The sequence below is a fragment of the Benincasa hispida genome, chromosome 3, assembly GCF_027475165.1.
Source record: "Benincasa hispida cultivar pf3 chromosome 3, pf3_genome.v1.1, whole genome shotgun sequence".
NCBI lineage: Eukaryota > Viridiplantae > Streptophyta > Magnoliopsida > Cucurbitales > Cucurbitaceae > Benincasa > Benincasa hispida.
This window is the reverse complement of record NC_143480.1, coordinates 33566687-33581422: the sequence shown is the minus strand read 5'-3', so window position 1 is coordinate 33581422 and position 14736 is coordinate 33566687. Positions and strand designations below refer to the sequence as shown.

The 14736-nt window shown below is 33.7% G+C and overlaps 2 protein-coding genes and 1 pseudogene across 2 annotated transcripts; all 3 read right to left on the bottom strand.

Annotated features, from left to right (window-relative positions):
• Window positions 1-4512: 4512 nt before the first annotated feature.
• Window positions 4513-4848, bottom strand: LOC150037207 (secreted RxLR effector protein 161 pseudogene; annotated as a pseudogene).
• Window positions 4849-5660: 812 nt separating this feature from the next.
• LOC150037206 (uncharacterized) lies at window positions 5661-6272 on the bottom strand. The gene has a single exon (XM_090311917.1). It carries the CDS (start codon window positions 6270-6272, stop codon window positions 5661-5663), a length of 612 nt encoding a protein of 203 aa, XP_090168043.1.
• Window positions 6273-11106: 4834 nt separating this feature from the next.
• LOC120074515 (GDSL esterase/lipase At5g03610-like) lies at window positions 11107-13617 on the bottom strand. The gene is made up of 4 exons (XM_039027666.2): window positions 13448-13617; window positions 13138-13365; window positions 12763-13043; window positions 11107-11648 (listed from the first exon to the last, which is right to left on the bottom strand). The coding sequence occupies exons 1-4, from the start codon at window positions 13506-13508 to the stop codon at window positions 11127-11129; spliced, it is 1092 nt and encodes a 363-aa protein (XP_038883594.2). The 5' UTR covers window positions 13509-13617; the 3' UTR covers window positions 11107-11126.
• Window positions 13618-14736: the final 1119 nt, after the last annotated feature.

The window sequence follows — 14736 nt, the reverse complement described above, 5'->3', positions numbered from 1 at the left end:
TTATGATGCAAACCAAGATCACCAACTAACCCCCTCGATCATATTCCCTCTTTAGCAGCTTCTGTCAAGGCCATGTACTCTACTTCAATAGTAGACAAAGTAACTGTAGGCTGTAAGGTTTCCTTCCAACTAACAACGGAACCACCCAGAGTGAACACATAGGCAGTCATAGACCTCCTACTATCAACATCTCCAGCATAGTTAGAATCAGAATAACCGGTCACCAAACACCCTGTGCAATTTCCATAAACAAGACCAACAATAGATGTACCTCTAAGGTAACAAAAAATCCTTTTAACGGCTTGTCAATGCTCCTTCCCAGGTTGACCCATGAACCTGCTAACAACACTAACAGCATGGGCAAGATTAGGCCTAGTACAGAACATAGCATACATCAAACTTCCCACTGCACTAGCATAAGGAACTCGAGACATGTACTCCTTCTCAACTTTAGACTGTGGTAAAAGCACAGATGACAATCGAGCATTTACAGCACTAGAAGTATCTATAGGCTTAGCTGATGACATACCAAACCTAGAAATTATTTTCTGAATATATCCTTTATGCGACAAAAAGAGCTTATTCTTATCTCTGTCCCTAAATCTCCATACCTAAAATTTTCTTAGCGGCACCTAAATCCTTCATATCAAACTCAGCACTGAGAAGATTCTTCAATTTCAGAATATCAGACTTGGATTTTGCAACTATGAGCATATCATCTACATATAAAGATTGCTTTAACCCATACAAAGATTTCTTCAACTTGCAAACATAATCTTCTTTACCTGGACACTGGAACTCATCTCGTTGGGTCATATAAATCTCTTCCTCCAACTCTCCATGTAAGAAAGCTGTCTTCACATCTAGTTGTTCAAGTTCCAAATTCTGATGTGCTACTATAGCTAGTAACACCCTGTTAGAAGTTTGTCTGACTACTGGTGAGAATATCTCATTATAATCAACTCCTTCCCTTTGTGTGAACCCTCTAGCAACAACTCGAGCTTTATATTTAATGCCCTCTGAAGGTGATATTCCCTCCTTTTTCTTGAAGATCCATTTACAAATGACAATTTTTCTCTCCTTAGGTCATTTAACTAATTCCCAAGTCTGATTTTTGTCAAGAGATTCCATCTCATCCCCCATAGTCATTTAGCAGACTCACCACATGACACAACTTCTCTATAGGTGGATGGCTCATAAGGATCCATCTCTTCGGCAACCTGTAACGCAAAAGTAACCATACCTTGAAAACCATACCTCACAGGAGGTCTAACACCAACTCTTCTAGCTCTATCACGAGCTATGCTCAGTTGATCTACTCGTGATTTAGAATTCTCAGGCAAATCAACTTCTGACGTTCTAGGCATATTAATTTCTGATTGCACATCAGTTTCTATAGTAATGTATTGATCTTCTCCACCTTGATGTTGTAATTCATTCATAGTCGAAGTGAATTGCATATCCACCTACTTATAAACATTACTACTTTCTCCCACATCAATAGACGTCACAAAAGGCTTTACAGTTGAGTTAACCATGGAATTTTCATCAAATATCACAGTTCTACTAAGTATGACTCTATTCTCAGAAGGTGACTAAACTCTATATCCCTTAACTCCATCCCCAAAACCCACAAATATACCCTTTTTAGCTCTCGGTTCTAATTTACCCTCATTAACATGATAGTAGACAGTACAACCAAAATTTTTTTAATAAAGAATAATCTGCAAGCTTACCAGAACACACCTCGTAAGGTGTTTTACAATCAATAGCTGTGTGAGGTCCACGATTGATCAGATAACATGATGTATTTACTGCTTCTGCCCAAAACCTTTTAGCCAACCCTACATTAGAGAGCATGCATCTTGCTCTCTCCAACAACGTCTGATTCATACGTTCTGCAACCCCATTTTTCTGTGGAGTATTCCTAATAGTGTGATGGCAAACAATCCCCTCAGCTTTACAGAACTCATTAAATTTGGATCCACAGAATTCTAGACCATTATCAATTCGCAGCCTTTTGATCTTCTTCCCAGTTTAATTTTCAATTAATATCTTCCACTGCTTGAAATTCTTGAAGGCTTCACTTTTATGTTTCATCATAAAAACCCAAGTCATTCTTGAGTAATCATCAATTATAGACCAAAAAAAATACCTACTACCTCCAATAGATTCAATTTTGGAAGGTCCCCAACAGTCTAAATGAATATAATCAAGTGTCCCTTTTGTACGATGATCACCTCTTGGAAACTTGCTGCGATGAAGCTTCCCAAATACACAATGTTCACAAAATTCAAAATTCTGTACCTTATGCCCACAAAGAAGATCTCTTTTTGATAGAATTTGCATCCCTTTTTCACTCATATGACCAAGTCTCATATGCCATAACTTAGTCATATCATCCTTGTGAACGACCGACGATGCAACAATAGCATAACCTATTATTGTGGAACCTAATAGAAAATACAGTGTTCCACGCTTTATGCCTTTCAGAACTACCTCAGAACCCTTATAAACATACATTGCTCCACCTTTACCTTCAAAACTGTAACCCTTGCTATCGAGTACACTAAAGGATATCAAACTCTTCTTCATTAGTGGAACATGCCTAACCTCTTTTAAAGTGTAGAAGGCACCATTATATGTTTGTATCTTGACTAAGCTGATTTTAACTATCTTGCACACAGCACCATTAGCCATGCTAACATTTCCTCCATCTATTTGCTGATCGGTTGAGAACCACTCTATTTGGGCACATATGATAAGATGCCTAGAATCAAGAACCAACACATCATCAGAATGCGAATGTTCATTCACAACTAATGCTAGATCTCTTTCAGAATCGATCTCAACTTCTTCAGAATCAATCTCAACTTGTGCAACAGAGGCGGATGCTTCCCTTTTGTCACTATTTTCCTTATTTTCCTGATTCCTTTTTATCTGAAGACATTCAGTTTTCCAATGCTCCTTTTCTTTACAGTAGTTACAAATATCATCTGACCTAGAACCCTTTGACTTCGAAGACCTTTTATTCTGGTTCGACTTCTGCCTACCAGAATTCCTATGTCCCTTGCTCCCTGTAGCAGCTAACCCAGATGCCTGATTTTCTATAACTGAACTTCCTGCATTCTGACGGTCTTCTCTCATAAGCAACGTAGACTTTATATCTTCTAAGGTAAGAGTTTCTTTCCCACCAATATACGAGTCAACAGAAGTCTCATATGATGGCGGCAAAGATGTCAACAGAATTAGGGCAGCATCCTCATCATCAACCTTAACCTCTACATTACGTAGATCTAATAAAATTTTATTTAATTGATCAAGATGGTCTCGTAGAGATGTACCTTCCTACATACGTAGATGATACAAACGTTTCTTCATAAACAACTTCTTGGTTAAAGATTTCGTCATGTAAAGATTTTACAACTTCAACCAAAGACCAGCGGTAGTTTCTTCATCTGTGACCACGATGATGAAGTCATCAGCCAAATATAGCATGATCGTTGAATGAACCTTCTCCTTAAGAGTCTGCCACTCTTCGTCATCCACAGCAGCCTGCTTTGACTTACCCGTCAGCGACGCCCACAGCCCCTGTTGCTTTAGTAGGGATCGCATCTTGATCTTCCATAAACCAAAACTGTTCCTCCCGGTAAATTTGTCGATCTTTACGTTCATGCCAGACATCTTCAATTGTCAAATAAATGCGGAATTTCGAAAAAATCTTAACAAGGCTCTGATACCAATTTGTTACGAAATTGACAATTAAAGAATACAAAGAGGAACGTAGAGATAGAGAAGATCGACACACAGATATACGTGGTTCACTAGCAGTGTATTAGCTACGTCCACGGGCAGATGGAGAACAATATTATTAGAGAGAATTTTTTCAGAAATTACATAAAAAACGGCGTCTCTAGGGTTAGAGAGTTTATATATCGCACTACTCTAAACCATAGGGTCAAAATCGTAAATAACTACAAATAAATAAATATGTTGAATACGAAATCTGAATAGGATTCGTGGGTGTTGCCCCCAACCCCCACTAAGGCACGCCCCCGTACTTCGTTGTTCGAAGTGCCAAAAAATAGATTCAAGGCATTTCAACAAATCTCTACCTTGACTTGAATTCTCTCTTAGATAACAGATATACCAAATGCAACATAAATCAATATCGCCAGATGAACCCAGACTTCTCCCTCATGCCACAAAATGTCCCACAAAGGGGACCACTAACAATTCAAAACATTCAGTAAGTCCAAACAATGTTGGAACTTGCCTTGTGGAACTGGTTTAGTGAACATATCAGCAGGGTTATCAGTAGTACCAATTTTCATCACTTTAACTCTCTGCTCACCTCTTAAGAAGTGATATCTTACATCTTTGTGCTTAGTTCTCTCATGATGAACTTGATCCTTGGCTAGGCATATTGCACTCAAACTATCACAATATACAATAGCTTGGTCATGATGCAAACCAAGATCACCAACTAACCCCCTCGGCCATATTCCCCCTTTAGCAGCTTCTATCAAGGCCATGTACTCTAGTAGACAAAGTAACTGTAGGCTGTAAGGTTGCCTTCCAACTAACAACGGAACCACCCAGAGTGAACACATAGCCAGTTATAGACCTCCTACTGTCAACATCTCCAGCATAGTCAGAATCAGAATAACCGATCACCAAACACTCTATGCAATTTCCATAAACAAGACCAACATCAGATGTACCTCTAAGGTAACAAAAAATCCTTTTAATGGCTTGCCAATGCTTCTTCTCAGGTTGACCCATGAACCTACTGACAACACTAACAGCATGGGCAAGATCAGGCCTAGTACAGAATATAGCATACATCAAACTTCCCACTGCACTAGCATAAGGAACTCAAGACATGTACTCCTTCTCAACTTTAGACTGTGGTAAAAGCACATATGACAACCGAGTATTTACAATACTAGAAGTATCTATAGGCTTAGCTGATGACATACCAAACCTGGACAATATTTTCTGAATATATCCTTTCTACGACAAGAAGAGCTTATTCTTATCTCTGTCCCTATAAATCTCCATACCCAAAATTTTCTGAGCAGCACCCAAATCCTTCATATCAAACTCAGCACTGAGAAGATTCTTCAATTTCAGAATATCAGACTTAGACTTTACAGCTATGAGCATATCATCTACATATAAAAGTAGATAAATCATTGAACCATCATCAGTTTTGTTGTGATATACACAACAATTATACGGACTCCTGTTATAGCCAAGTCCAATCATATAGCTGTCAAATCGTTTATACCACTGCCTTTGAGACTGCTTTAACCGATACAAAGATTTCTTCAACTTGCAAACATAATTTTCTTTACCTGGACACTGGAACCCATCTGGTTGGGTCATATAAATCTCTTCCTCCAACTCTCCATGTCAGAAAGCTATCTTCACATCTAGTTGTTCAAGTTCCAAATTCCGATGTGATACTATAGCTAGTAACACCCTGATAGAAGTATGTCTGACTACTGGTGAGAAGATCTCGTTATAATCAACTCCTTCTTTTTGTGTGAACCCTCTAACAACAACTCGAGCTTTATATTTAATGCCCTCTGAAGGTGATATTCCCTCCTTTTCTTGAGGACCCATTTACAAGTGATAATTTTTCTCTCTTTAGGTCATTTAACTAATTCCCATGTCTGATTTTTGTCAAGAGATTCCATCTCATCCCCCATAGCAGCAAGCCATTTAGCAGACTCACCACATGACATAGCTTCTCTATAGGTGAATGGCTCATTAGGATCCACCTCTTCAACAACCTGCAACACAAAAGTAACCATATCTTTAAAACCATACCTCACAGGAGGTCTAACACCAACTCCTCTAGCTCTATCATGAGCTATGCTCGGTTGATCTACTCGTGATCTAGAATTCTCAAGCAAATCAACATCTGATGTTCTAGGCACATTAATTTCTAGTTGCACATCAATTTCTATAGTAACGTGTTGATCTTCTCCACCTTGATGTTGTAATTCATTCACAGCTGAAGTGAATTGCATCTCCACCTGCTTATCAACACTACTACTTTCTCCCACATCAGTAGACGTCACAAAAGGCTTTACAGTTGAGTTAACCATGGAATTTTCATCAAATATCACAGTCCTACTAAGTATGACTCTATTCTCAGAAGGTGACCAGACTTTATATCCCTTAACTCCCTCCCTAAAACCCACAAATATACCCTTTTTAGCTCTCGGTTCTAATTTACCCTCATTAACATGATAGTACATAGTATAACCAAAAACTTTTAATAAAGAATAATCTGCAAGCTTACCAGACCACACCTTGTAAGGTGTTTTACAATCAATAGCTGTGTGAGGTCCACGATTGATTAGATAACATGATGTATTTACTGCTTCTACCCAAAACCTTCTAGCCAACTCGAGCCCCCACCAGGGCGCACCGCCCCTGGACCCCGGCTCGCTGACCGGGCAGCGAGACCCCCCTACTTGGTTGTTTGAAGCACCAACAAACAGATTCAAGGCATTTCAACAGTTCATCTAAGTCACTTTGACTCTCAAAACTAACTTAAAAGCTCCTAAATAATATCTAAGAGACACTTTCACTCTCAAAGCCAAACTAATAAACTCTTAAAAAGTAGTCAAATGATACTTTGACACTTAAAGAAACTTAAAAAGTTCCCAAAAAGTATGAATAACAAACATATTACTCAAAAAATCTAGATAACAATTGAAATTCATCTTGTAACTCTATGTCCACAAGAATAGTTTTTGACATGCTTTTTATATACGATATTTTTTTACAAGCTTTTTGAACTCACAAATGCTCGTGGAGTCCCTCTAGCCACAATCTATAAACAAATTAAGTTCCAAAACACGCCCTTTTACATTCAATTAAATAAGTAATTGAGTTTCTCTCTCTAACTTTATAAATTTACTTTCTATTTTTTCCATCAACATAAATCACATAATAATGGAATGTCAAAATTCTAATCATCATCCATGTCGTTCAAATCTTTTCACCCCATTTTTTTCAACTACTAGTAGAAAAACAACAATTACAAGATAGTGTTTAAAATTGATGCAACAAATACAAGTAAGATAGAGAAAAAAGAGTATATTCAACTACAGTTATAACCTTTAGTTAAAACTCACTAATTAATGTAAAAAAGGGTGTTCTTTTTTTCATTTCTTTTCTAATGCATTCATTTTAATCATTTGAAAAAAAAAACATTTGAAAAAGATAAGAAAAAATTGTTGGAAATGACCTAATGTACCATTTAGAAGTTTCAATTAGATCTTTATTTTAGTCAATGACACTATAATACCTACCATTTAACTTGTTTTTTTCAAGAAAAGTCAATGTTAATCAATAAAAAAAAAGCATTGTGTTATCACAATAGGTAAACTTACAACGTGCAACTGTCGGAGTTGGAGTAACGTGCGGTGCCGATGTCGGAAAAGCAGCCACCGGACCTCCAAGCTTGCAAAGAAAAAAGTGAATGGGGGACGGAAGGAGTGGGAGGAAAATGGTGAAAAAGTGGAGTGAGAAAGGAAAGGGGGGGGATTAGGAAAAATGGGAAGGAAAAAACGGGGAAAAAGAAAAATTGGGGGAAAAGGAAAAGTAAATTTTTTTAAAACTTTTGCCGATGCGTTGTGCGTCGGGATAAGTGTCTAGTTGTGTCGTCATAAATAAGTAAAAAAAAATTCGGTCTTGCTTCATTTTGGTCGACGAATTAAAATTACGTCGGGAGAAACCAGTTTATGTCGACAAAAATTAATGTATCGGAAAAAAAAACATCGAAACAAATAAAAATTCTTGTAGTGAAATCATTGTGAAAGATTCTTGGGGAGAGATTTCCTACCTTAGTTCAATTTTATGAATGGTTATTTCCTATATATACACAATTTTGTTTGTTTTAAACTTTGATTACAACTATGAAAAATATATATATTTTAGGACATTTTTGGATTGACTAGAAAAAATATTTTCTAAAAGATCATTTTCATTTAAACAAATTTTATAAAAATGTTTTAAAATAAATACACTTATATATTTGGGTTACATTATTTTCTCAAAAAGTGTTTACATACACAAGTTTGTTTGGTTTACTATATTTAAAAGTGTTTTTATTAATATCAAATTACTATAAAAGAAGACTATTAAACACTATGAACTATCGTCAGAGGTGATCAATGGAGTTGAACGTCGAAGGTAGTCATCGGAAGGTGGTCGTCACCGCATTAGACGTCGAAGGCAACCTTGCGAGAATTGGTCAATAGAGTAATTATCAGAGTTGGTTGTTGGAGGTGATTGTCGAAATTGGTCATTAAAAGTGGTCATTGAAGTTTGTCACCGACAAGTGGAGTCATTGAAAACTTAGAACGGAGAGAAAAATGGTTATTTAAGCGACTAAAATGTAAATAGTGATATTATAGTAAATCGTGGGTTAAAATAAATCTTCCACTAAAATGTTAATAGTGCTATTATAGTAAATGGTGAGTTAGAATAATTCTTACCCCTTTTTTTTAACACACGTCCCGAATGCTTTAGAGCTAAATTGGTGAGCCTCAAACACTTCCATAGGAGCTATTCTAAACCCACTTTACTTATAAAAAAGCATAAATCTGGGTCATATATGATTTTTGAGGGAAGTATAACCTTGTAACCTAGTGTCTAGATCTAAATTATAGTTATTATAGGGACCTTCAAAATGCTTGGCTTTTTCTTTTCTTTGTTATAATTATAAATATTATCATATGAAACAAAAATGGATGGATCGAGAGGTAGATTCCAAAATTCTATACCAATATGATTTATTTTTTATAAACCATGCCTTTATGATCAAAGGTCCAGGTAGGGATGATATTCGACAAACTAAGCATCGGACCATTATATAGGGACCGACAAAGCAACACACATATCTTAATTCAAACTGCAAGACGGGAAATTTACCTTCTCGAGGAAGAAACTTATCCAATCCCAAAAAACAGGTGGATATCTTGACAAAAACCAAGAATAATGTGTGAAAATTGAAATATGTTTTCTTGATTGATTTTAATCTGTTCAACAGAAGTTATGATTATCGTTCGCCTTGATTTTGTCTAGTGGGAGTCAAATGGCATTAACTTTCGATCCACTTTTCTTTAGTCTGATCTCAGTCTTTCTCCAACTGACCTGCATAAGAGATATCCTCACGTTAGTATGGTGTCGAACCTATTGCACTATGATGCTTAAGTTAGTACAAGAAGTGAATAATTTAGCTAAACATTAAAAGATTTAAGATCGACACTCTTCTTTTGAGAGTACTTACCTTCTCCAGTAGGGTTGGCTAAATGAAGCTATTTATAAATCTATCATATACTAGTTTACAGTTGCATGTGACGGTATAGGTGGTGTTGAGGACGTTTCTGATGATTGAGGTTGCAAGGTGTCAATCTGACGTTGACTCATTTATTTTTTAATTGGTATATGGTTATTGACTCGACTAGTCAATCCTAAACCTCGAGGCACTAACATTTTTCTATTGAGATGCACACATTCCTCTATGCTCTTTTTTCGATACGGTGGTATTTTTTAGGTTTGAGCTTATCTTGGACGACCCTTAACTTATAGAATTAAATTAATATATATAATATATATAGTTTCAAACTTGATATATATTTAAAAAGAGAGAAGAAAAAGAAAATCAATAAATAACAATACATTTTCAATAAAACCAATTGAAAAGAAGTGACAAGAAAAATAGACAGATGAGGGAGAGGGGGGTCCAAGTCTCAAGTCCCAACAATTAGGACGTCAATAAAACCAATTGACGGTAATGGCAGAAATCTTCTATCTGCCTCTGCTACATATTATCCAGACTTTTCTCCATAAAAAATGTACCCATGAGAAAGAAAAAAAAAATATTGGGTAAGACGAACCCAATCAATTAGGACGTCCTAGCAAGAAGCCAACACATCTTTTTTTTTTTTTTGGTGATAGCTCTTCTTCCTCTCTAGAAAGTAACATTATACTGGGAAAAAAAAAACCAGGATGTCTCACATAATTAAAAATCTTCACTGTTATAATAATAAAAATAATTACATTGGTAAGATTACAAATTTAGAGGTAATTTGTATTTATTTAGTTTAAGAATTTTCCGAAATTATAAATTTAGTCCATACATTTTGGTATTTCTTAAAGTTAATAGATTCAGTAAATACAACTAAAAGTCTGAAGTTTTATTAGATACAATATTTAAATTTATATACAATAGATCAATTAGGGTTTGGTTTAGAGGATCACATTCTGTTTTATGTTTTCAAATAATTCATCAAATATATGTTTGGTAGAATTTGAATTTTATTTTTGAAAACTGTTTTCGAATTCTGTGATTCAAATAGTACAAATTCTGAAAACAATATATTTATATTTGCATTATATTCAGAGTATGAATTTTGAATTTTAAAGTACTGAATTATAGTAGATAAAGATAAAAACGCTTAGAGGTACAATCATTTTTTGAAAAGTTAAATATATATTGTGTAATATATTATAAATTATAAAATATTACAAAATAATAATTATTAAAAAAATTTAACATAAAACATGCCCATAAATAAATTAATAATAGTTTATTGTCAACTAATATTTAGTGGGTAATTACAACAAGTGTTATGATTTATAAATATAATATCAATCGCACTTTTAAACAATTATTTAAATTCGAATCTAGATTCTAAATTTGCTACCAAGCACATATCTGAAAACATAAAATACAACTCTACTTCAATTGAACAATTATTTTCAAATTTATGTTTTCAGATTCTCTACCAAACAAACCCTAATTTTTCAAAATTTCAAATTTATCATGAATATATTAGATGAAAATTTGAAAGTGAAGTACTAAATTGACACGAATGGAATCTTTTTCAAATTATATAATACGTTTTGGTGGCACATATGGTAAGTTTATTCTCAGAATAATACTTGAGTACATCTTAAGATAAACTCTTTTTCTTTTTCATCCCAATTTTAACTGCATGTACAGTAAAAAAAATTTAAAAATATTTAGAGTGTTTGTCATACGATAAAGTATGAATACACGGGCACACACGAATATTTAGTAAATCAAAATGCAATCAGAAAAAGGATTTGAAAGAGGAAAACGCAACAGCCCATCCAGTTTGAGTAGGATGAACAGAATCCCAAAAGAAAGCTGATTTGGGATTATTACATAACACAAACTTTTTATTACCTTGTTCATCCACACTCCCACACTCAAATCCACTGCTCACTCCAAAACAACATGGCTTCAATGGCGTTTTAAACTCTAACACAACTCCAGGCTTCTTGCTGCGGCTCTGAATTATGGACAAGAACGCGTCATACACATCAAGAACGAAGATTTTAGAAGACGACGAAGAATGTTTTGTTTCTTTGTTGAGCTTGGCCACAGCTTGATTCAATAGAAAGTTGTGAAAACGGACGAAGGAGTTTATGGTTTGATTGCATTGCTTGAATGAGAATGGAGCTGTAAATATAGGAAGACATCCCAATGGGCCTAGCCCCGTCACTACTATTTTCTTCACTCCTAATCTCCTAATGCGCTTCAAATCTATCACAATTTGATTTACTACAGAGTTTATGAACGGTTTCAATCCCTGTGAAATAAGTAAATATCAAAGATTATAAGAGATCACAGTGTTTTATCTTTTTTATTGTCATTTATTTTTAAATAACGAAACTCCATGTTATCTAATATCGTATTAAAACTCATGAAGTTAAAAATCGATCCAAGAATTAAGAGACATCATCTTTAATAAACATATCGACGATCCCACCTTGAAGAAGAGAAAAGGATCTTACGATGCTTAATATATGAGTTACTCCTCTCGTTACCAGTTTTGAAATGAAACCTCATGTTATTTAATATATTGTTACAATGAAACTTTCCATTTAATTTTGCACAAATCAATTTGTCCGTTGTCCATTTTAGAAAAATAATAATTTTATTCAGTCAAGGTAAGCTTAATTCAATTAAACTAAAGTATGTGTTGAAGATTAAGAAGTTTGTGGTTGGATTTTTCCGGCCTAATACACTTAAAAAAATTAAAAAAATATTTCAAACCAATATAACAAATATTTTCAAAAACTATATGTTTAAATAAGATATCGTTTTCTAATAATTTTATTTTTAAAAATTTATATTTCTTTTCTCTTGAATTCCTTATCATGGTTTTTACTTTCTAAAAGAAAAATTCTATTCTAAATCAAAAACTATTTTGTTAGTTTTCAAAAACTTGGTTTAGCTTTTAAAAAAATGGATAGGAAGTAGATAATGCAACATCAAAATTTAGTGATAAACGTAAAGTTTAGAAACTTAATTTCTAAAAATCATAAATAAAAACCAATCGGGCTTAAATAATTTCCAAATATCTTAATGATATTACAATTCTAATTAAATTGTCCAACTATAAACTCTCAACATTACAGCACAATCATTCAGTTCAAATATTACAAAACACAACACAGTCTCATATACATATTCAATTTAAATATAACATTATTTGGCTGATAATAATTAGCCTATTTTTATCTCGTATTTCCAAATTGGATCCATAACAAAAATGGTGTCCACTCCCTGTTATATTTTTAGTGTAAACAGAGATTCTATCAAGATAAACGAACACGATCTCTAATGCATTGTGAAAGAAGAGGAACTGATTAATAATTAATTATGAACATTGCTGAATTAAAAATTATGGAAATTGATACCTGGGCAGAGCCGTTAGTGGCAAGATAAAAAGAGTAGTCATTGCCAGAAACAGAGACAAGTGCAACAGAGTGTTGGGCATCTCCATTACTGAACACAGATTCGACATGTCGAAGATGTTGAAAGAAATCAATTTGTGTGGTCATATTTGGGAGAGGAACCGACGTGTCGAAAACCCCTGTTCCACCAAATGCAAAATTTATACCCGATTCTTTCAATCTTTCCACCCCAACTTCACTTTGGATACTGAATGGTATCGGAGATTTCACCCCTAAATGTTTTGCTGCAAATTACATATCATAATTCCTACTTAATTATTTCATAGTATATTACAGATGGAGAGAAATTAAATTAAGAATCAGTTTATAATTAATTACCTAAAAAATCAGTGAGAACACGACCATCGGAAAAACGACCACTGGGTTTTCCGGGAAAAGTAATTCCATAGGGAAATTGCTGAGCACTTGAAAAGGGAAGCAGAATGTTGCCAGTATCAACATATGAATCCCCAAAAACAAACAGTTTCGTTGGCCGCAAACGGTGGCGCCTGTGGTGGTGGTGGTGGTGGTCACCGTAATACCTACCCGCCGATGCCGATCCTTGTCCTGTACACGACAAATTAAATTTTAAATTTTTTAACAAGAAAAGACCTTATTAATTTCGAATCAAATGTATACAGAAACCAACCAGAAAACAGAGAGATCATGAAAAAGAAGAAAGAGAAGAGAAGGCTCAGATTAAAGTTCATTATTGTATGATAATTATTTTAATTATATGCTCATATATGCTGCTGCGTTGGTAGGGAAATTGTGTTGCAAGTGTTGAATAGTTGATCTGATCGTGTATGCTTTAACGGCCTATACATATATAAAGTTAAGTGGTAGCCGGCCAAGATGCCACTTAATCATGTTATAAAGGGTCGAATTAAATGGATGATATGTGACAAAATATATTGTTTAAGGCAATAAAACATCACCGCTTCGAAAGTTTGTTTTTCCTTCCCAAAAGGTTTCGTTCGGTAATTTTTACGTTGTTGTTTTCCATTTTTATATATATAAATTTGATTTTCATTTATTTGATATAAAGTTAATCGATAAGAAATGAGACTAGCTATAATTCACACGAACTTCTTTAATCAAAGTTGAAAGTTTGATCTCTCATCTTACCACTAATTCATTAAAAAAAGTTTTAGGTAAAAGTATATATAAAATGGGTTGGGAGTGTTTTCTGACTAACCCAAAAATTTAAGTTCGTTGAGTTGTCGAATTATAATTTATTTATTCTTAATTAAAAATATATAAATTTATCTACAACCACATAACTAATAACTAAAATCTCATAAAATTCAAATATTAAATACCAAATATCTATGACATTTATTATAAAATGTAAACAAAGATAAATATCATAACAAGTTTTGGAAAAAAATATTAAAAAATTACAAATTAATCAAACTTTAAATAAAAAGAAATATATATACTTTTGTGTGTGTATATATAATTCAGATTGAGTTGAGTACGTGACCCAATCTAATTCAACAAAAATAGTAAAAATTTAATTCAATCCAATCAACAACAAAACTAATCAAATTGGGTAGTACGAATTATCGGATTATCAGGTCATTTAAACATAAGTGTTTGATAATTATTTTCTATTTCTCTGTAATATTTATTAAAAAAAATTAAATGGTAGACTAGATACTTGGAAGATATCAAAATCAAGGTTGTTTTTTCCCTCATAAATAAATGGCATTATTATATTTTTCGTAAATTATAAAATACGTAATCGTAAATTTTTTAGGTTTTAAGTTTTGTATGGTTCTTAATTTGAACTTTATTTTATAGACCTCTATTTTAATCTTTGAGCTTTAAAAAATAATCATTTTAAATCTTACTTTGATTTTGATTTTAAGGAACATTAATGACGTAATTTCTAATATGTGTATTAGTATGTTAATATGAGAAATATTTTAAATT

What these genes read in the sequence shown, in the direction of transcription:
- LOC150037206 (XM_090311917.1), bottom strand. Translation starts at nt 6,272, where the DNA reads ATGTACTATCATGTTAATGAGGGTAAATTAGAACCGAGAGCTAAAAAG.
- LOC120074515 (XM_039027666.2), bottom strand. Translation starts at nt 13,508, where the DNA reads ATGAACTTTAATCTGAGCCTTCTCTTCTCTTTCTTCTTTTTCATGATC. An exon ending in TGTTCTCACTGATTTTTTAG is followed by an intron (nt 13,044 to 13,137) that starts GTAATTAATTAT and finishes TGTAATTTGCAG; the next exon opens with CAAAACATTTAGGGGTGAAA. An exon ending in CCACTAACGGCTCTGCCCAG is followed by an intron (nt 11,649 to 12,762) that starts GTATCAATTTCC and finishes CTTATTTCACAG; the next exon opens with GGATTGAAACCGTTCATAAA.